The 20,504-nt window shown below is 41.3% G+C and overlaps 1 protein-coding gene across 3 annotated transcripts; it reads right to left on the reverse strand.

The window, feature by feature from the left end:
* Positions 1-2,083: 2,083 nt before the first annotated feature.
* On the reverse strand, positions 2,084-16,297 carry FAM217A (family with sequence similarity 217 member A). 3 transcript variants are annotated; one of them, XM_081952379.1, is made up of 7 exons: positions 15,823-16,297; positions 13,489-13,597; positions 8,991-9,054; positions 8,863-8,888; positions 4,459-4,527; positions 4,262-4,341; positions 2,084-3,515 (listed from the first exon to the last, which is right to left on the reverse strand). In XM_081952379.1, exons 1-7 carry the CDS (start codon positions 15,987-15,989, stop codon positions 2,684-2,686), a joined length of 1,347 nt encoding a protein of 448 aa, XP_081808505.1. In that variant the 5' UTR covers positions 15,990-16,297; the 3' UTR covers positions 2,084-2,683. The 3 variants fall into 3 exon arrangements, with proteins under 3 accessions (XP_081808505.1, XP_081808506.1, XP_081808507.1); XM_081952380.1 differs by lacking the exon at positions 4,459-4,527; XM_081952381.1 differs by lacking the exons at positions 4,459-4,527; positions 8,863-8,888; positions 8,991-9,054.
* Positions 16,298-20,504: the final 4,207 nt, after the last annotated feature.

Below are 20,504 nucleotides of genomic sequence, written 5' to 3' on the forward strand. Positions count from 1 at the left end.
ACTAATCATGTTCTCCAGCTCACTATTCTTTAATCTGTGCTCCTCCAGTATTTATTTTGTTTGTATTGTATCTTTTAGTTGAGAGTTCAATTGGGGGGGTGGGGCATAGGGAATATAGGATAGGCATTCTCCCCTTTGGCTTCACAACAGCAAAAGCAACAAACTGAAATAGTTTGGAATGAGAGAATTATTGCCCTAAATTGCCCAGTGAATGAAGATGGCTTAGAATCTGAGTCTCCTTGGAGCAAGTCAACATTTTGACTATACTGCATGGGCTTACTGACCCATTGGTTGGGAAATTTGGGAGCTGAAATCCAAACACTGGGAAGACTCATGGCTGTTAACTCTCATTTATGTTCCTGTAAGTACCTGAACGAAAATGTGCCTGAAGGTCAATCTTACCTTATACAATTACATTTGTATACAGATAGCAAACCTCGGTAGAAACAAAGATGTGACTCTGGTATTGAGTCAGTTCAAAATTTCAAAAAAGCTTGGAAAAGGATGCAAGCATTATAAGGTGAACTTGTCTTTCCAAACATCTCTTCTGAATAATTTTTAAAGCATGACAACACTATCTGGTACTGGGTTCCAGTTCATGAAACATGAACATCACCATAATGTATTAAATGTGCTATAAGCCGCCTTATTTGAGTTTGAATGCAAACTATAGAAAATCATTTTACTGCTTATAAATATTTGGGAGGTGTTTTTGGTAGAAATTTGATGAGATGGCTCTTCAGAAATGTCTAAACAATTCTCCACATACCTACCAACATGGCCAGCCGCTAAGAATGCTGGTAGTTGCATCTTGGCAACATCAGATATTTTCTACTCCAGGTATAGCAGTGGAAAATGGGATAATACAATTTCTATTTAATTAAAAGGTTTAAAGCCACAGCACCTATTGTCACTTCCTGTTTTTCAGTCTTTAAAATTAACTAAAAAGACTGGGCTCAACCATTTTTTTCCCCTTGTGTAGAAATGATTACTGCCTTCCATGAAAACGGAAGCAGTGCGGTAAATTCTACAAAAATGACAAGTACTGCAGAATTCACACACGAACTCATATAGCAACTGTTCAAAGTTATGACAGCACCGAAAGAATGACACTTATGACAGGTTCTCAACCCAGTCATTGTAGCACCTCCACAATTGCGAGCATGATTTGGCAACTGGCTTGCAGTAAAATGGTTGCAGGATCCCGGGATCACGATTGCCATTTGCCATCTTCCCTGCCAGCTTCCCACAAGAAAAATGTCTAAAGTGGAAGCCAAAACAGAAGGTTGAAGTTGCTTTTGCCAACTTTTCTCCCAAGGGGACCTGCTGTGGATTACAAGATCCCAGGGTTTTGCACCCCATAGCAGGGGTCTCCAAACTTGGCAACTTTTAAGCCTGGTGGACTTCAACTCCAAGAATTTCCCAGCCAGCTCCCGAGCATTCTGCAACACTGACACACTTGCTGTAGCCTGTACTTGGTCTTTAATCCATCTATGCCTCAGCGCTGGCTCAAGTCACCCCCATAGCACAGGTTCCATCTTCTTACCCACCTCCAGCACTTCTTGCCTGGGATTCCCACCTCTTCCTGCTTAGCAAACAATGCAGTTCTGAGGTTACAACCGCAGCCAGGACTGCTGCTGGGATTGCCACCCAGCAATGCAGTCACACAAGGTTGCCCTTTACAGCTGCATTGCAAGCAATGGCGATTCTGGTCCTTGTTGAAATAGCCATATTTTATGGCTGCATGGAGTCCTCGACTTATGATCGCAATTGAGCCCAAGGTTTCTGTTGCTGAGACATTTGTTGAGTTTTGCCCCATTTTACCACCTTCCTTACCACGGTTGTTAAGGGAATCATTACGGTGGATTAGTAACCTGGTTGTTAAGTGAACGGCTTCCCCATTGACTTTGCTTGATAGGTCACAAAAGAGGGATCACATGACCTTGAGACACAGCAACAGTCATAAATATGAACCAGTTGCTAAGCATCTGAATTTTGATCATTGGGATGCTGCAAAGGTTGTAACTGAAAAACGGTCTCACATCACTTTTTTCAGTACTGTTGTAACTACACTAAATGAACAGTTGTCAAGTTGAACAATTTGCAGGTGCTTTTTAAGCATTCCTGGATGTTCTCTGCGCTCAAAGGCAGATTCAGGGTCACTTAAGGGTCATACAGATATAATTTTAAGAGTTACCACACTGGTTGTAAAATGAATCTTAAAAAGGAATAACGATATTTTGTCAGTAAAGCAACAGCACTTTTCCTCAAATATGGCAATTTTTTACTCTTCAACTTAATGTTTATTCCCTCTTTTAAACACAATGAGGTGATCGCTAAGCTGCAATATACATCTTTCAGATGGGCTGTGATTCTAGATTCAGAGTAGTCCAACACAGTAATGTCCATGAAAGCTTTGCCGGACCTGTCGTTTTATCCATACAAACCATTTAATGCCAATTTAAGGTCATCTAAGAACATAATCTTATGGAAGAAACAAGCAACTAAATCTTATTGCTACACAAATGTTTCTATTCCATATCCTAGACACCTCATTCCTACTCATCTACCATCATCCTGCGTTTGCTGAAAGTTCCCTTAAAGTTTTTTTCCCTTCCTCAGAATCCTGATGCGCTAACTCAATATTGCACTTTGCAATAACCGCAAAGTTATTGCATGATGCTCACGAGGGCTTTGAGGCTGAACGTATAGAGGTTGCAGAATTTTTGTGACCGTGACAGTGTGGACAAGTGCATTTTATAGCGTCTTTTTCTGGCCTAAACAGGCAACACAAGCAATCGAGTGGCCTTGGCGGTTTTGATTGGTGTAACTCTTTGGTAGGAATCGAACGACTGCTAGTAGCCGCAACTGCAGGAACAGCCTCTCTTTTCTTTTCTCTGGAGATAGTTAAGTGCTGTAACCTTTCCATTTCTACAAGACGCGAGACAATTTTATCAAGGGAGTCATTAAGTGGTGGATTTATAGATGATTTCCAACTGTCAGATTTGGATAACGACAATTTTTTAAAATCCAAATTATTATAGGGCGAAGGAAGAAAATCTGGGTAGGGAAACCTGTCATTTTCAAGCGAAGAGGGAGCATCTTCCTGGTACGCGAAAGGGTCTGTCTTTATGTTAAGATTTAGATCTCTGAAATATTTCAGCAAAGTTATATTTCTTTTCTCACTCTCAGTCACTTCCTTTTCTTCTACTAAATGCTTGTTTTCTGTGTTAACATTTCTTTTTCTCGATTTCCATTTACTTGCTGAATGTATGTCATCACTGCTACTATCCGTAGCAAGGTAAGAATCTGAAGTGGTAACTTCATTGGTCTTTTTGAGACAGTCTCCGTCATCTTTTCTGCAGTTCTTTTCTAATGTGGTCTTCTTAGTTTCTGGATAAGAAACAGGGTGGTATCTCTTCGTAAAAGAATGTGCCGCCGGATTAGGAGTGCCTACATTTATAAGGCCATCACTGGAGCCAGATGGCAATTCTTCATCAGGTTTACTGAAGTCTCTGAAAAGAAAAAAAGCTGAAATTGCGCTTACAGAGTTATCTTTATGAAAAGGCATCACAAAATCTGTATGAAAAACTACAGTTTCCCCTGATGTGCCTCATAGAAAACTCTGAAATAAGAGTTTACACTTATCTATTAATTTTTTCCCATAAGGGGCAAGAATCAAGCACACAAGTGACTGAAAAGATATGGCACCTCATCTACTTTATCACAGTTCACAAATCAGAAGAACTCTCAGATGAGAGGGCAGGATGTTGCTCCGGTCACCACAACAGACACCCACCCATAAAAAAATCATGACTTGGCAAATCTGTGTGACTTATCAGCAAAATGTTGTGCTCATCTGTAAGAACATCCAGGTCGGAGAGCAACTGGTTTTTCATCTTTTTAAGATAAGGTAATTGGCCTCTCAGCATTGCAGGATGACAACCTAACACATTTTCTGCTGCTTCAACTCTCTCAAAAACAGCCCCAAAATGGCCTGAAAATGGCCCAAAAAACAGCCGAAAACCAGGCATGCAAGCACCGGCCAACTGGTCCTTGGGGCTCCGCACCCTCACCTGTACGCATATGCGCACCTGTTCCAGTCTGGCCACACTGTACTACTAATCCATCCAGAAAAATAATTTCCCAAGAGTGTTTTAAAATGAATTCAATGATTGGTGGTTTATTAATGAAGATGCTTGTGCCCTTATTGTATTTCATTTCTTTTTCCAGAATGAGCAATATATATATACATATTTACCTGCTGACAGAAGTATTGCCTTGATTAGATACATGGTTCCATGAATGAAATTGCCCTTGTTTGTTGCTGTTGGAATTCAGCTGGAAAATGTAAAATGGTTTAAACAAAAGTAAGATTGGTATGCAACTTGGAAAAATCGTTGAAATGTAAGCATAAGTAAATTGTATTTTGAAAAGAGATTTGCAAACTTATACTACCTGTGCTATTCTAGAATTTTTTGACATATTAAAAGTTGTCAACTGTTCAATTGCAACTTTATAGTGGTCCTATAAAAGAACAGAGTCACTGTAATATTTATCAACAAAACATGCATTATAAAATTTAGTGACTATTTTGAGCTATGTGTTTCATCTCAAGCCTATACACAATTCCATATGTTGGGCTCAGAAATTCCACAGATGTGCAACTCATACTTAAATATTGTACAATTACTTGAAAGAAAAATCAAAGCTACCCAATGTTTCTCTGCCTCATTTTCCCCTACGGCAATTTGATAGTTTTCCTTTTAGAAAATACGGTATATCTTTTTTCAAATGATTGTATGTGATTCCAGAGTTCAATAAAATAATCTTCCTGGAAAGACTTAAGACAGATGATAGACAAATGGAGACACACATAAGAATCAAAGAGGAAGTATGAAAGTCTAGAGATCACATCCCACTTCCTAATAGTTTTTCAGAAGGGATAAAGGCTTTCTGGACTTTTGGCAAATTTAAATTTAAAAATCATTATTTTAGGATTTTAGTTAGTCAATTGCTTTTTCTCTGCTGTTTTATTTTATAATTATGTTATGATTTCATTTATGTTGTGGGTTGCTGGAAATCTCTAAAGAAGGGGGTCAACTTTGACAGGCTGGTTTATATGCTGAATGGGTAAGAATCACAGTTGACATCACAGAAATGTTTATGGGTGGGAGACATGATAAAAATACAAGAGGGACAAGGATATTCCATTTGTTCTCCCAGTTTTGGATGAGAGATTTTCAGAAAATCATTTTTTAAAGCCATATTTAACCTATTTTTAAGACTTATTCTGGGTATTTAGATCTTTGAGTCAAAATAGCATGACACTGCCATTAATTTTCAACAGTGATAGTCAGAGAAAGCTCCGGTGGTTACAAAATGGGCTTCGGCCTAGTATTAAGGTTTCAGGTTCACCACCTCTCCTAGGGAGATAAGTTGGAGATACATATTTAAAGTAAAGATGAATAAATAAAATATTCCTTGTTTGCTTGTTTGTTTGATCAGTTTGTACAGCTGCCCATCTCCACAAGTGACCCAGGAGGTGAACAACATTACAATAAGTGAAAAACAAATCCCACTACAAATACAAAACCTAAAATATACAGAAGCCAAGGAAAGTATCACAATCAACAAGAGATGGGTTCCTTCACACACTCAGGACCCCAAGCCTAGGCCCAAACCAGATCTTTTCAGCCTTATGAAAGACCAGCGAGATCAGAGCCCTCCAAAAATTACAGTTAGATCTAAGAAAAATACTTAGTGAAAAGTCCTAAGTATTCATTGGGTGGAATTCAGAGACCAATTTAATGATGGTTAAAGATGTACTATATTTCAAAAAAGAAAAGAAAAAAAAAGAAAGCATAAATGAAGAAACAAGAAAATATTTGTGTGGGTTCAACATAACAATTGTTGCTGAAATTGTTGGACTTACATGCAAACTACAATGATTGTCTATTTACTGTTAAAACAGCTTAATATACAGTAACCTTGCTACCAATACTAAAGTAATTCTACCTCTAAAGCAGAAGGTTCCAACCACAGAATGTTTTGATTGGTGTCCAATATGATTCCTTGCCAGCTGGCTAGAAATTAGGATAAAAATAAATTTGCGTCTTTCATCTTCCCTTTGCTCTAAATTCCAAACAGGATTGGGGGAAGAGGCACACAAAGACTTAAAATATATTGAACTCTTAGTGTCTGCCTGTCTCCATCCTCACTCCACATTTCGTTGGAATTTTCCAGGCTTTAAAACAGTTGGGCTCAAAAAGACAAGAGGGGCAATAAAATATTAGATTCACTAATAAGAGAGAATTGACATATGGCTCTTGGGATCCAATAAGAGGAAGCATGCCGGGGAGTCGACCGGATGTTCTTCAGCTGGACAGAAGAGGGAAGTGTGGGCTCTCAAGAGCCTCACATGAACTCTGTCTGACAAACCAATGCCGAGATCCTTTTGGATCAGAACCTCCCTGTGGGGGTGTGTGAAGAAGGGGCAGCTTCTCATCAGACCCAGAGGGAGTGCAACAGGTCCCTCATAGGTTGGAGATTTGCTCTCTGAATTGGCATTGGGGAGGCAGCATGGCAACATGGCTGCACAAGAAGCTGGCCTCTGGCCAAAGCAACTGAGTAGGAGCATGTAGGAGACGGGATGAAAAGCCTGATAAGAAGATTTAATCAACCAACAGTCATAAATCAGAATTTGGAAAAGGCAAAGACCCTTGAGAGTAGAAATAATATTGATGGACAGTTCGGGATTTTGGCAGAAAGAAAAAAAAAAGGGGGGGGGGGGAAATGGAGGGTTAAATCAAAAGCCCAAAAGGTAAGCTAAGTCAAGATATGGAAAAATGGAAGGGAAACATGAAATAAGCTTATAATGGAAAATTATTGAGATTATAAAGACAGAACTACAAATTTGGGGCGTGTAATGATGCATAACTATATAAATATAATGATGAGAATAGCTGGGAATCATAACCAGGTCTACATCCCGCCAAAAATAGGCTGGGGGGTGGGGGGGTTTAAAAATATGTATACTTTTTTATTTTAAAAAAAGGAGGAAGATATATGTTAAAATTAAATATGTATATTGAGATGGAATTATAAATACCATCAACATAAAATGGAGCTCGCTCAGTGACTGAAATACGCCAAGTAAATGAGATGAAGAATGCGGAGCAGAGGAGAAAGGTAAGGGAAGAAGAGAGGGATAGGAGAGAGGGCGGGGGGGAGGGAAGAGGAGGAGAAAAAGAAGGAGTGGAAAGGGGAGAGAGGAAGGGGAAGTAGAGGAGAGGAGAGAAGGACGACAGAGGGAAGAAAGGAGGTAGGGAGGAGGAGGAAAGAGGGAGAAGAAAGTTATGGATAGGGTATAAAAACGGTGTATGGAGAGCGAGCCAATAATCATTTTTGGGATTTGATGATAAGATGAATTGATGTAAACATTTAACAATGTAATATAATGTTGGTTATGTAATAGTATACATGTGGTTATTTGTTCTGAAAATGAAAAAAAAACGTTATAATAAAAAAGAGGAAGCAGGCCTCAGAATAAACATGCATGGGACTACAATATTGTGGATAACTAAAAGTCTAATATGTTTTGTGGATGTACTGGAAAACCAAGATTTAAATGGTTTAGAGCAGTGGTGGGCAACCCGCGGCTCGGGAGCCACATGCGGCTCTTTACACCCTTTAATGCGGCTCTTCTGTGTGCCGGGTGCCCGCTCCCCTCCCTCCTCTCGGGCTTCGGAGGGAAGCTTCTGCAAAAGCCCGGGCGAGTGACAACCAATTTTGGTCCTATGACTGCAGAATGCTGCAAAATACCATAAATGCAGGCCAGTTGTTGAGTGTTTCAAATGTGATTGGAACACTCAACAAGGTGACCACAGTGTGTGTGTGTGTGTGTGTGTGTGTGTGTGTGTGTGAGTGACACAGACAGACAGAGAGAGGAACAGAGAGAGGGAGTGAGGGAGGGAATCAGAGAGAGACTGACAGACTGACAGACAGACACACACACACACACACACACACACACAGAGAGAGAGGGGGGGGAGGGAGGGAGAGAAAGATAGACAGACAGAGAGACACACACACACACAGAGTGAGTGATTAAGTGAATGAGTGAGAGACACCCACACCCACATACACAGAGTGACAGAGAGAGAGGAAGGGAGGGGAGAGAGACAGAGGGAGAGACAGACACACACACACACACAGAGTGAGTGAGAGACAGACAGACAGACACACACACAGAGTGACAGAGATGGGGGAGGGAGGGAGAGAGAGACAAAGAGCCAGAGAGAGAGAGAGAAAGAAAAAGAAAAAAAGAAAGAAAGTGGGAGAGAGAGATGAAATTAAAAACAACAACATACAAACCTGACTTACTCAAACTATCCAAGGAAATGCAAGGCCAATGTTCACACTAGTGGTTGTGACTTTGTCAGTCAATGTCAGGATGTAATTTTCTCTACATTGTAAGGCAAATTTTACGGAATTTAACGTTATCGATAAATAATATCGTTCTAAAGTTTTTGTTTTATTTGTTGTGTTATTTGTATCCTCCCAACCTATGTGGATACTTGTATGCAGAATATTCTCAATAAAAACTTATTGAAACTAAAAACAGTGTACCATCCTATGTATTGTCGGTTTTAAAAATGTGGCTCTCAAAGTAAATTTCAATCGTGGTTTTGGCGAGATTTGGCTCAGTTGAAAAAAAAGGTTGCCCACCACTGGTTTAGAGAATACGGAAGTCAACTCATACCTGAATAATGTATGCAATACTTCCTTTGAAATAAAAATGTCAATTTAGCATAGGTTGCTATAACATTATTAAAGGAGTTCAATAATTTTTGCCTTTACCTTGTAAAATGTGCTTGTAAGAGTACCTGCAAAAGAGTAAGCGTTATCTTTATTTATATATATATATATATAAATTTCTTAACATGAAGAATATCTGCATTTGAATGCACCTCCTGTGGCAAGCTTACCTTCTGGTGAATGAAATTTCTTTTCAGGAGAACAGTCAGTTTCCAGACCATAGACGTGTGATTCCTGTAATTAAAACTCATGTTTAGTTTTGGTAACTGCATATAAATGAACTATACGTTTTACTTGTCTTATTTTGGTAATAATTGTATTACCACATGCCATCCAGAGTTATCCTGGCGTTTGTTACTCTTATAAATTAAACATTGCTACAATAGCTATGACGCAGTCTGAAAAGCATTAAACAGTAAATTTGAGACGGCATTTTAGGAAAGTAAAATAGCTACCTTATTTTAGAACGTGGCCCCTTCATGGATTACTGCCTTGTCTTGGCAAAGGGGCTTGTGTAGCTCAATGAAGCTATGAGCTATGCCATGTAAGGCCACCCAAGACGGACAGGTCATAGCAGAGAGCTCTGACAAAACCTGATCCACTGGAGAAGGAAAACCCAATCCAGTATCTTTGCCATGAAAACCCCATGCAGAATAGCAAAAGGCAAAAGGATATGATGCTGAAAGATGAGTCCCTCAGGTCGGAGGTTGTCCAATATGCTACTGAGGAAGAGCTACTGGGGAGGGCTATTACTAGTAGCGCCAGAAAGAGTGAAGCGGCTGGGCCAAAGCCGAAACGACGCTCAGCAGTGGCTGTATCTGGTGATGAAAGGAAAGTCTGATGCTGTATAGATCTATACTCCATAGGAACCTGGAATGTAAAATCCATGAATCAAGGCAACCTGGATGTGGTCAAACAAGAGATGACAAGACTGAACATTGACATCTTAGGAATCAGCGAACTAAAATGGACAGGAATAGGTGAATTAAATTCAAATGACCATCTGGTATACTACTGCGGGCAAGAATCCCTCAGAAGAAATGGAGTAGCCCTTAGTCAATAAAAGACTAGGAAAAGCAATGCTGGGATACAATCCCCAAAATGACAAAATGATCTCAGTTCGAATCCAAGGCAAACCATTCAACATTACAGTAGTCCAAGTCTATGCCCCAACCACTGGTGCTGAAGAGGATGGAATTTTTCTATGAAGCCCTACAGCACCTTATAGAATTAACACCAAAAAATGATGTTCTTATCATCATGGGGGGTTGGAATGCAAAAGTAGGAAGGCAAAAGATAACCAGAATCACAGGCAAGTTTGGACTTGGAGTACAAAATGAAGCAGGGCACAGGCTGATAGAATTTTGTCAAGAGAATACAATGGTCATAGCAAACACTCTTTTCCAACAACCCAAGAGACCTACACATGGACATCACCAGACAGTCAACACAGAAATCAGATTGACTATGTGCTCTGCAGCCAAAGATGGAGAATCTCTATACCATGGGTCGTCAACCTGGTCCCTACCGCCCACTAGTGGGCGTTTTGGGATTCCAGGTGGACGGTGGGGATTTCAGAGGTTGAAACCTCCTTTTGTGCGAGTGGGCAGGCGAGCGCAAGCACGTGCACAAGCAAACAGTGGGAAGAAGAAGGGGAGGAGTAGAAACTGATAGCAGGCACAGGCAGAAGCGGAGCAGAGCAGTTGCAAAATAGGAGAAAGAAAAGGCAGGAGAGAATTGTTATTGGCTAATAATAATAAGTGGGCTACCTAGCTCAGCCTTACTTTTGTATATAGCCCTAAGGAAGATAAAAAAGGAGATAAAAAGGAAAAGCACCGAAAGAGGAGACCTTCATTTGTTCCTTACGAAAATCGAATCAGATATCAAATATTTAGTCTCGCAGCATCAGCCTCAAAGATCTCATTAATCACTAGTAAAGCTAATTTCAATTTACTTTATTGTTTTCTAATTAAATTTTATAAAGTTAAAAACATTATAAACACGCATAAAGTAGAAATAAAAAGATAAATGTATGTACATTTCTTTCTTTTTTTAAACACCCTCCTTTCTAAAAAATATTCTGCACTTGCGCAAAAACTGGTGGGCGGTAAGGAAATTTTTCCATCAAGAAAGATCCATTAGTGGGGGTTGGTAGAAAAAGGTTGACTACCACTACTCTATACAGTCAAGAAAGTAGGGAAAAGCACTAGGCCACTCAGGTATGAACTAAATCATATCCCTGGTGAATATGCAGTAGAGGTGACAAATAAGAGTTAAGGAAATAGATCTGATAGACAGAGTGCCTGAGGTGGGCGGAGGTTCACAATATTGTATAAGAGGGTATCAACTAAAACCATCCCAAAGAAAAAGAAATGCAAGAAAGCAAAATGGCTGTTGAGGAAGCTTAGCAAATAGCTGAGGAAAGAAGGGAAGTGAAAGGCAAAGGAGAGAGTGGAAGAAACACCCAATTGAATGCAGAATTTCAGAGAATAACTAGAAGAGATAAGAATGCCTTGTTAAATGAACAGTGCAAAGAAATAGAAGAAAACAATCGAATAGGGAGGACCAGAATTCTCTTCATGAAAATTGGGAGATATGAAGGGAATGTTTCATGCAAAGATGGGCATGATATATGACCAAAATGGCAGGAAAGTAACAAAGGCAGAAGAGATTAAGAGGTGGCGGCAAAATTACACGGAACTATACAAGAATGAGCTTAATGTCCCTGACAACCGTGATGGGGTGGCCACTGACCTCGAGCCTCACATCCTAGAACCGTGCTGGCGAACCTGTGGCATGCGGAGCCATTTGTCAGGGCACGTGAGGCGTTGCCCTATCAGCTCCAGCGTGCATGCGCACACTGGCCAGCTGACTTCGGCCTTCTTTTGAGGCCATTTTTCGCGTGAAAAAACGGTCCTATGGGCAAACCGGAAGTTTGGGAAAGTACTTCCGATTTGCCTGTAGGGTTGTTTTTTGCCCTCCCGAGCCTCCAAGGAAGCCTCCTGAAGGCTCTGGAGGGCTAATACCGGCCCTATGAGCAAACCGGAAGTACGTTCCTGAACTTCCGGTTTGCCTGTAGGGCCGGTTTTTCACACTCCAGACACTTCAGGAACTTCCCTGAAGCCTCTGGAGGGCCTCTGGGAGGGCTGTTTTGGCCCTCCCTAGGCTCCTAGAAAGCTTCTGGAGCCTGGAGAGGGTGAAAAAAGCATGCCAAAAATGGGGGGGAGCGTTGGTTGCACACGCATGCGCGCTGGGCTCATGCACATAGCATTATGGGTGTGGCATGGCCGCACACGACCCCCCCTGCGCTCCCCCCGCTTTTGGCATGAGAACCAAAAAAGGTTCGCCATCACCGTCCTAGAATGTGAAGTCAAATGAGCCTTAGGAAGTCTGAGTAACAACCAAGCTACTGGAGGTGACAGTATTCCAGCTGAGCTATTCAAAATCTTAAAAGATGATGCAGTCAAAGTGCTACACTCAATTTGCCAGCAAATGTGGAAAACTCAACAGTGGGCACAGGATTGGAAAATGTCAGTTTACATTCCATTTCCAAAGAAAGCCAATGCCAAAAAATGTTGAAAACTATCACATCACTGCACTCATTTCACAGGCTAGTAAAGTTATGCTCAAAATCCTACAAGCTGGGTTCCAGCAGTATGTGGATCGAGAACTACCAGAAGTACAGGCAGGATTTTGAAGAGGCAGAGGAACTAGAGATCAAATTGCCAACATATGCTGGATCATAGAAAAAGTTAGGGAGTTCCAGAAAAAACATCTACTGCTTCATTAACTATGCTAAAGCCTTTGATTGTGTGGATCACAACAAATTGTGGCAAATTCTTAAAGAGATGGGAGTTCCAGACCGTCTTATTTGTCTCTTGAGAAACCTATATGCGGGTCAAGAAGCAACAGAGAGAACTAGACACCGAACCACTGATTGGTTCAAAATTAGGAAAAGAGTCCGGCAAGGCTGTATACTATGGGTCCTCAAACTACAGCCTGGGGGCCACATGTAGCCCACCAAAGCCATTAATCTGCCCTGCACAGGACCACAAGGCTGCCCTGCCCAAATCGCTCCGCCCACCCTTCGGCCCAAGGAGCCCCCAAAACGGGTCCAATCGGCCTGTTTTTAGCCAAAGAATGGGCCATTTTGATCTGTTTTTTGCCTACAGAATGCTTCTGGAGGAGGGTGACGTGAAGAATGGGGTGCATAGATGCTGCAGGAGGCCAAAAAACAGGCAAAAATGGCCAATTTTTGCCCCAAAAATGGGACCATTTTTGCCCATTTTGTGCCTGCATAATGCTTTTGAAGGCAAGGGAGGTGAAAAATGGGGTGCACATTTATATGCAGTTGCCAAAACTAAACATGAGTTTAATTACAGGAATCACATGTCTATGGTCTGGAAACTAACTGTTCTCCTTTTACTCTTTTGCAGGTACTCTTACAAGCACATTTTACAAGGTAAGGGCAAAAATTATTAAACTCCTTTAATAATGTTATAGCAACCTATGTGCTAAGAACGTGGAACACAGTTCCCCTGTGCTCTGAAACATCTTTCTATAGCTCTAATTATATGACAAACCATCAACTTATCATTAAACAGCAGACATGGTATTGAACGGGTTCTGCATACAAGAATAGATTAATTTACTAAGAGATTGATGTACCTGGTGAGTGAAGGTGCTGATTGGCAGAGTTGTCCCATAAATACCAGGAATGGCTTCTTTTTTTTCCTTCAAATTGGCAAGTTTGTCAACCTGGCTTTTTTCACCCAGCCTGTACGTAGATGAGAATTAGGAAAGACACAATAATATGCACATCAGGATGAACAAGTAATGAAAATAATAATATATTGTTAATATAGGACAGCGCGAAATTATATTTTACAAGGTTTAGCATGCAAAGTTAAATTTAAAAAGCCCTCTGGAGTAGTGAGAGGATGTACAGAAATTATGGTCAGGAATGACAGGCTGCAAAACAACAGCCAGAACAGTTGTTGAAGTAAAATCAGAGGAAAGGCAAAATTGAAGGTTTTGGGTTTCCTTCCCTAAAACAAAATATTCCTTACTTTAGCCCTCTGAGTCATAAATCACATTTCTTCAGGAAGCACACAAAACCTTGGCAGGTTCTGGGTTTCAGCAGAGCATTGGAGAAAGTCAGGTTTCAAGAACTAAAAGAGCATTTCTAAAGGATTATCAAAGTCTGGAAGTTCTTTTGGAGAGAAAAAGAAGCATAGTGTTTGTTCTTAAGGGCAATAGTGTATTTAGGTGGTGTGATGGATGAGCACTTGGGTTCTAAGAAACTTAAATGAAGCAAACAAATCACAATCTTAAAAATGAATCCAAAATAGTGGGAGGATCCATGCTGTCCAAAATGGAACATTTGATAATTGTTTTCCATATAGTACTAATAGTCACATTGGGCATTATGGTAAGAATTCAACTTTGTTGAAAGTGCATTAGAGGATTGGAAAATTGCAACCCTGCAACAAAATGACTTCTGCAAAGATAGGCTGTTTCTTTCTCCCACAACTGCTGAAAATAAACAGTATACTTGTTTAGTAACGAATTGGGAATAAAAGACAAGATATTGTGTGTATAGTAGACAAAAGAAATACCGGTAAATGAGATGTGATAAAAGTACAAACCCTACTTGATTTCCTTGGCTTCCTGAAAGGGTGAAAAAAAGATTATTGTATTTAGGAATGAATTAATTCAGAAAATTAGACTGCAGTGGTCATACTGACGGGAAGAGGCAGAGCTAGAAAAGAAAGGACAATATGGCATGATAAGTACCAGGATAATAAACCAGCAGTCCCAAATGTTTGGGATTATAATCCTTTATATTTGCATGCTTGTTAGAAATGAGACTATCTATACTTTCAAGTATGCAGAAAGCACTAGGTTACCTATCAGGTGGAAAGGTAAACCTTTAATTTTATAATATCTCTGTGACTATTTTTAAAACACAAATTATGAAAAAGCAGTAGATTAGGATTAAATATACTTTGTCATCAAAATACGTTTTACATTCTCATTTATGTTTGACTATATACCTGTATCTTAAAGTTTACATGCATGCCACATGTAAAAACATGAAAGTGGGCATATAGAATGGAGGAGCTGAGATTAAACCTGTTCCTCCTAACACCTGTGCCTGACTGCGCAATGTTTGAAAAAAGTAGCCCTTAGACCAGGGGTGTCCAAACTTGGGAACTTTAAGACTTGTGGACTTCAACTCCCAGAATTCCCCAGCCAGCCATGCTGGCTGGGGAATTCTGGGAGTTGAAGTCCACAAGTCTTAAAGTTCCCAAGTTTGGACACCCCTGCCTTAGACACACAACAATAAAATGTCAGTCATGTCAAGGCAATGGCTGAACTCGCCTTTCAAGCCAGAGCACTTTCAATTCCCACACATGTTGCCCTCTTCCAAGTCAAACTTGCCAGCAGAGCTTCCTAAAAAAAACCAAGATTTCATGCTCAAATAAACCTGGATTCTACACACATACACACAAAATATAATAAAGAAATACAGTTTAAACTAACTTATTTTTACCTAGTTAATCATGTTTAAATAAACCTAGATTCTCAACAAAAAAAACTCAAGATAAGGGAAAAAAGCCACATTTTTATTAGCTAGTTTTTATTAAATTTTTACCTATTTAATGTATTAATCTATTTAACCCAGATTCAATAGGAAAAAAAACCTAAATATCAAAAACACAATAACTCAGGTTTAAACTAACTAATAATATACTACTATATTACTAATATAACTACCTAATACTTTCATGTGATGTATAGAAAAACATTACATTTTAAAATGTGAAAAATAAATAGATCTTGAGACCTAGGGAGAGGCAAGCGCTAAGCCAAGGGCGGCCCGACCTGGCCATGAGGCAGGCAGGAGCAACTCTCTTTGGGGAGCGCTGATCGCTCGATGGGCGCTTTTTTTGGGGGGTGTCGGGGATTCCCACCCGGCCTTCCGCCTGGGTTCCCTACCCTGGGAAGTTTGTGAAACTTCGCGGCGTTTCTTTCTTAGGAGGAGAAGCGGAGCGCCCACTCGATGGGTACATGCTGGGGCAGGAGGCGGCGGAGCGGAATTTAGGTTTAGCGCCTTGCGCCTCCGCCTCGGCCTTCAGGGTGCGTGGCGGGCCGCTACTCGCCATGGAAATAGCCCAGTCCCCGCCGCAGCCTTGCCAGGACCTTCGGGGTTTTCTCTTAGGCGAGGCGTCGGCCTCTTCCTTTCCCCTGGCGTCGCTTTTTCCCGCGCCCCCTCGGGTCCTTTCTGGCCGCTCGCTCCCTTCCTAATCCTGATTGGGGCGCATCCAGTTGCCCTCTCTTTCTGGGGAGGAAAGAGCAACGGGAAAAGGTAAACTCTCGGGCCGAGGCAGCCCTGCTCTGGTGGTGTGAAATGCTCCCTTCGCCTGGTTAGCTGGGTCATAATGAAGGCAAGTGTAGTGGTGTTCCCTGACGCGGTATGGGGATTGTGCGGTGGAGATATATAATCCATTGCGAGGTCTTTATAGGCGCCTTCAGCTCGGGGGAACCTGTTTGCATTTGGCAGGGAAGACTGTACTCTAGTTAAAATCTATGCCATAATGATCTTTGGAGTTGGAGAGGCCAATGTTTCCTTGCTTTTTCCTAGAACAGGTTAGCTCATGCTATTCTTCCTGAAGCCGTGCAACGTTTTCCCCCCCTCTCCTCCCAACCCCTTGTTTTTTATACCAAAATGAAGAGTTTGCGGAATATTTTACGAACCTGCGATTTAGCAGAGGTGACTTTTTGAAATTCTAACTTTGGTTATAGTCGGTCAGAGTTGGAAACACGTTTTAAGTATTGTAGGCTTGATTCTGTTCCTAGATGTTTTGTGCTACTGCCTAGATTGTTGTAATGCAAAATAATTGTGATAATACAAAAAGATGTTTGGGAACAATTGGCTAAGTGATGTCGAATACTGCTAATAATATCTTTCCCTTCTTATATAGGGCAAATGGAAAATCTTGGACAGAGATTTATAAGGCTTGATGTGAAGGCCGAACCAGACAATGAAAATCCAAAATGAGGTCTTTGCCACTGCAATTTATAAGCTGTAACACAGAGCTGTGAATCAGTGTGAAAGATAAACATTCTTTAATTCTTTAATTTTTTTATTTTTAATATCGTCTCTGATAAAGCTTACTTTTCAGTTTATGTATGTATTCTATATTCGAATAGGTAGTTCAGTAACACAATATCTGTCAGTAGCTTGTTTGTAATGTTAGTTTTTCTATCACAGTGAGGAATAGGATAATCTAATTTCTATTTAATTGGAAGCCACATTTATTAACACTTCCTGTTTTTCTGTCTACTTAAAATTAACTAAAAGGAACCCTGCTCAATCATTTTTTCCAGGTGTAGAAATTATTAGGATTGCCTTCCTGTAAAAATAATGTAGCTTGTGCTGCCAAATTCATGCAAGAACTTGTATACAGGTAACAACTGTTTAAAGTTATGGTAGCACTGAATGAGTGACATTTATGACCGATCCTCAAAATTCCAAATGTTGCAGCACCCCCCACAGTCATGCGATCATAATTTTGCTGCTTGACAACTGCTTCACACTTAAGATGGTTGCAGTGGCTGTTTCACCTGCCTCTCTTATATAGGGGACATGTTTTCTTGGTCACTCCTGCCCATTTAACTGTATAGTTTTTAGCATTTTTTAATGTTTTTTTTCTCTCAAATTTAACATATATTGTTATGGATGAGACAAATGTAAAGACACAGATAAAGGACTTTTTGTGGACTTGAATATGGGAAAAATTCAAGAAAAATGTCACCAGCCTGGATTCTCCTTTTACCAAAGTTAGCTAAACAACCAATGATAGAAGAACACTGCACAAAAAGGATTTGTAAGTAAAATAAATGCTCCTTTTATTTCAAACAAAGTTGATGTCTTAGCATGACCTTCAAAGAGAATTGGAAAAACAACTCCTGTCAGATCTTTTCGTATCAGATGGGGAAGAACTAAATGGGAGTCATTATGCTTTCAAATCTAGACAGCATACTAAAAAGCAGAGGCATCACCCTGCCAATAAAAGTGTGTATAGTCAAGGCTATGGTTTTCCCAGTTGCAATGTATGGCTGTGAAAGTTGGACCATAAGAAAGGCTGAGCGCCAAAGAATTGAGGCCTTTGATCTATGGTGCTGGAGAAGACTCCTGCGATCCCTTGGACTGCAAGGTGATCAAACCGGTCAGTCCTAGAGGAGATCAACCCTGACTGCTCTTTAGAAGGCCAGATCCTGAAGATGAAATTCAAATACTTTGGCCACTAATGAGAAGGAAGGACTCACTGGAGAAGAGCCTAATGCTGGGAAAGGCTGAGGGCAAAAGAAGAAGGGGACGACAGAGAATGAGATGGCTGGATGGAGTCACTGAAGCAGTAGGCATGAGCCTAAATGGACTCCAGAGGATGGTAGAGGACAGGAAGGCCTGGAGGAATGAAGTCCATGGGGTCGCAATAGGTTGGACATGACTTCGCAACTAATAACAACAACAACAAATGCCTTCACTTGGGTGTCATTATTACAACTAATTAGTCCATCTACCAGCCTCTGGGAAATTAAAACAAGCTTAAAGACAAAAACCAAAATCAGAAGGAGAAGCTTCCTCTGTGAAAACAGAGTTCTTATTTATTTATTTATTTTTGTATTAAATGTCTATGCTACCCGTCTCACTGTTGAGCAACTCTGGGGAGCTTGCATTGGTGAAACAATGACAATTTATAGTATTAATGCATCATCAATCACCAGGTTATTATGACTCAAACTACAAAATGTGGATGCAGTCTGAGCAAAGCAAAATAAAGTGAAATGAACAGTTTTTATGACTTGAAAACTATGCTGTTACTGTATGTTTAGCAATTATACTCAATTTTAATTACATGGTAATATTTAGATAGTAATATTTAGTGCTGTAAAACACCAATCATTGCATTATTGGGAAAATAATACATACTAATTTTGAGAGAAGGCTGTGACTCTATTTCAGTAACAAGAAACTCAAAATAGCTCCTTAAATAAGAGTGTTTCTTTGAGCCAAAAAGAAGTAAAATCCCTCCCCTCATGGGAGCGATGTCCTCTAACAACAAGAAACAAAATTTCTGCATGGGCTCCCATCTAAGAACTCTACAGATCCTGGATGTTGATGGTTTATTTTTATTTCAACAACTTTTACATGCTCTTCAATTTTGCCAAAATAAGCACCAAATGGAGGCAGTGTTTGGGGGGGGGGGGGCAAAGCATTTGCCAGCAATTGGCATGAGGAAGCAGCCCCCTCCTTCATTTCTCCTGACCACATGATCAAGACGCAAACCTGCCTCAGCACACAACATTGGAAATTTGATACGGTACGTGGACCAATCGTGCTCTCCCTCAGGCCTCAGATTTGGGGAGATGAATCACCTTTCAGCTATATCTCACATCTTTTGTGAGCACCCTTGGTACCTATTGCCATGGTTGAGAAATTGTGCATTTGAACCCAATGATTAGAAGTCTTTGCAAAGGGAAATATTTTAAAAGAACTGGCACAAATTGATTTTCTGGAAAACAAGCTAGAAAAACATTTCAGTGTTCGTGTGAAACTGCATAAAAACTTCTTCCAAAAAGAACTAAGCTTTTTTAAATCAGAGCCATGACTTTGGGGAAGAGCAGAGAATGGTTTATAGGCAAGGATGTGCCCAAGGATGTTGTGATTTGCCTGTATTTTGTAAGGCTTTAAAGCTGTGATGGGAAACCTATGGCACATGTGCTGGAAGTGGCATGCAGAGCTATCTCTCCAAGCATGTCAGCCATCACCTGTTGCCCTTCGGGTTCTGGTTTGTGCATGCGCGCCGGCCAGGGGTGGGTTTCAGCCAGTACGCTCTGGTAGGGGTGTACCGGTTGGTGAAATTTAGTGTGCCTTCCCATACCCCTTCTTCCAGAGGGCCCGTACCGTAATGCTCCCTCCCCTAGCCTGCCCACCCCTGCTCGTTCCGCCTGCCCGGTCGCCGCTTGCTTGCCCCGCCCATTCACACCATGCTTGGCCCGCCCACCCACTTCCTTTGCCCGCCCAGCCGAGGCTCCAAGGCTGCAGGTGGCCATGGAGGGGGGGGAATGCTGCCCGTCCGCCTGCCCCCTCCAGAAGAAACCAGGCAGGCCCTGGAATGGTCAGCAGCCAATGCGCCACTACCATGTGACCGCTCTGGGGGTGCAGCACCTGCCCGGACACGGCTGCAGTTGGCAACAGGACGCAAAGGAGAGGCCGTCCATCAGAGTGTTCCGAGGCAGTGGGTTGGTGGGGAGATTGCACGGGCCTGGACTGGAGAGGGTAGGAAGGCCTCCGTACCTGTGAAAAAAAGAATATCCCATTCCCGCCTTCCCGGTACTGCGCCACGAGGTAAGGAAAGCAGGTATTGGGAGAGACCTTCCCTCCCCCTTCAAAGTGTCCGTGTGGGGAGATAGGAGGCCGCCTGGTTTGAATGCGGGCGGGCGGCAGTGAAGGAGGCATGCAAGAAATCACCTCCACTGCCCGAAAGTGTGAAGGAAGGAAGCAGCAGGCTCCTTTGCCCTTGAGCACCTCCTTTCATTCTCCGCCTGCCTCCTTTACTCTTTCGGGCAGGCAGAGAACAAAAGGAGGTGCACGTAGCCAAGAGGAAAGGAGC

The sequence above is a fragment of the Natrix helvetica genome (genome assembly GCF_964273705.1).
Source record: "Natrix helvetica genome assembly, chromosome: 4".
Taxonomy (NCBI): domain Eukaryota; kingdom Metazoa; phylum Chordata; class Lepidosauria; order Squamata; family Natricidae; genus Natrix; species Natrix helvetica.

Excerpts from the sequence above, each read along its gene's own strand:
- FAM217A (XM_081952379.1), bottom strand. The coding sequence starts at position 15,989 with ATGGCGAGTAGCGGCCCGCCACGCACCCTGAAGGCCGAGGCGGAGGCG. Across the intron at positions 4,528-8,862 it reads TTACAAGCACATTTTACAAG|GACCACTATAAAGTTGCAAT; the intron begins GTAAAGGCAAAA and ends GTTCTTTTATAG. Across the intron at positions 4,342-4,458 it reads AAAATTCTAGAATAGCACAG|CTGAATTCCAACAGCAACAA; the intron begins GTAGTATAAGTT and ends TACATTTTCCAG.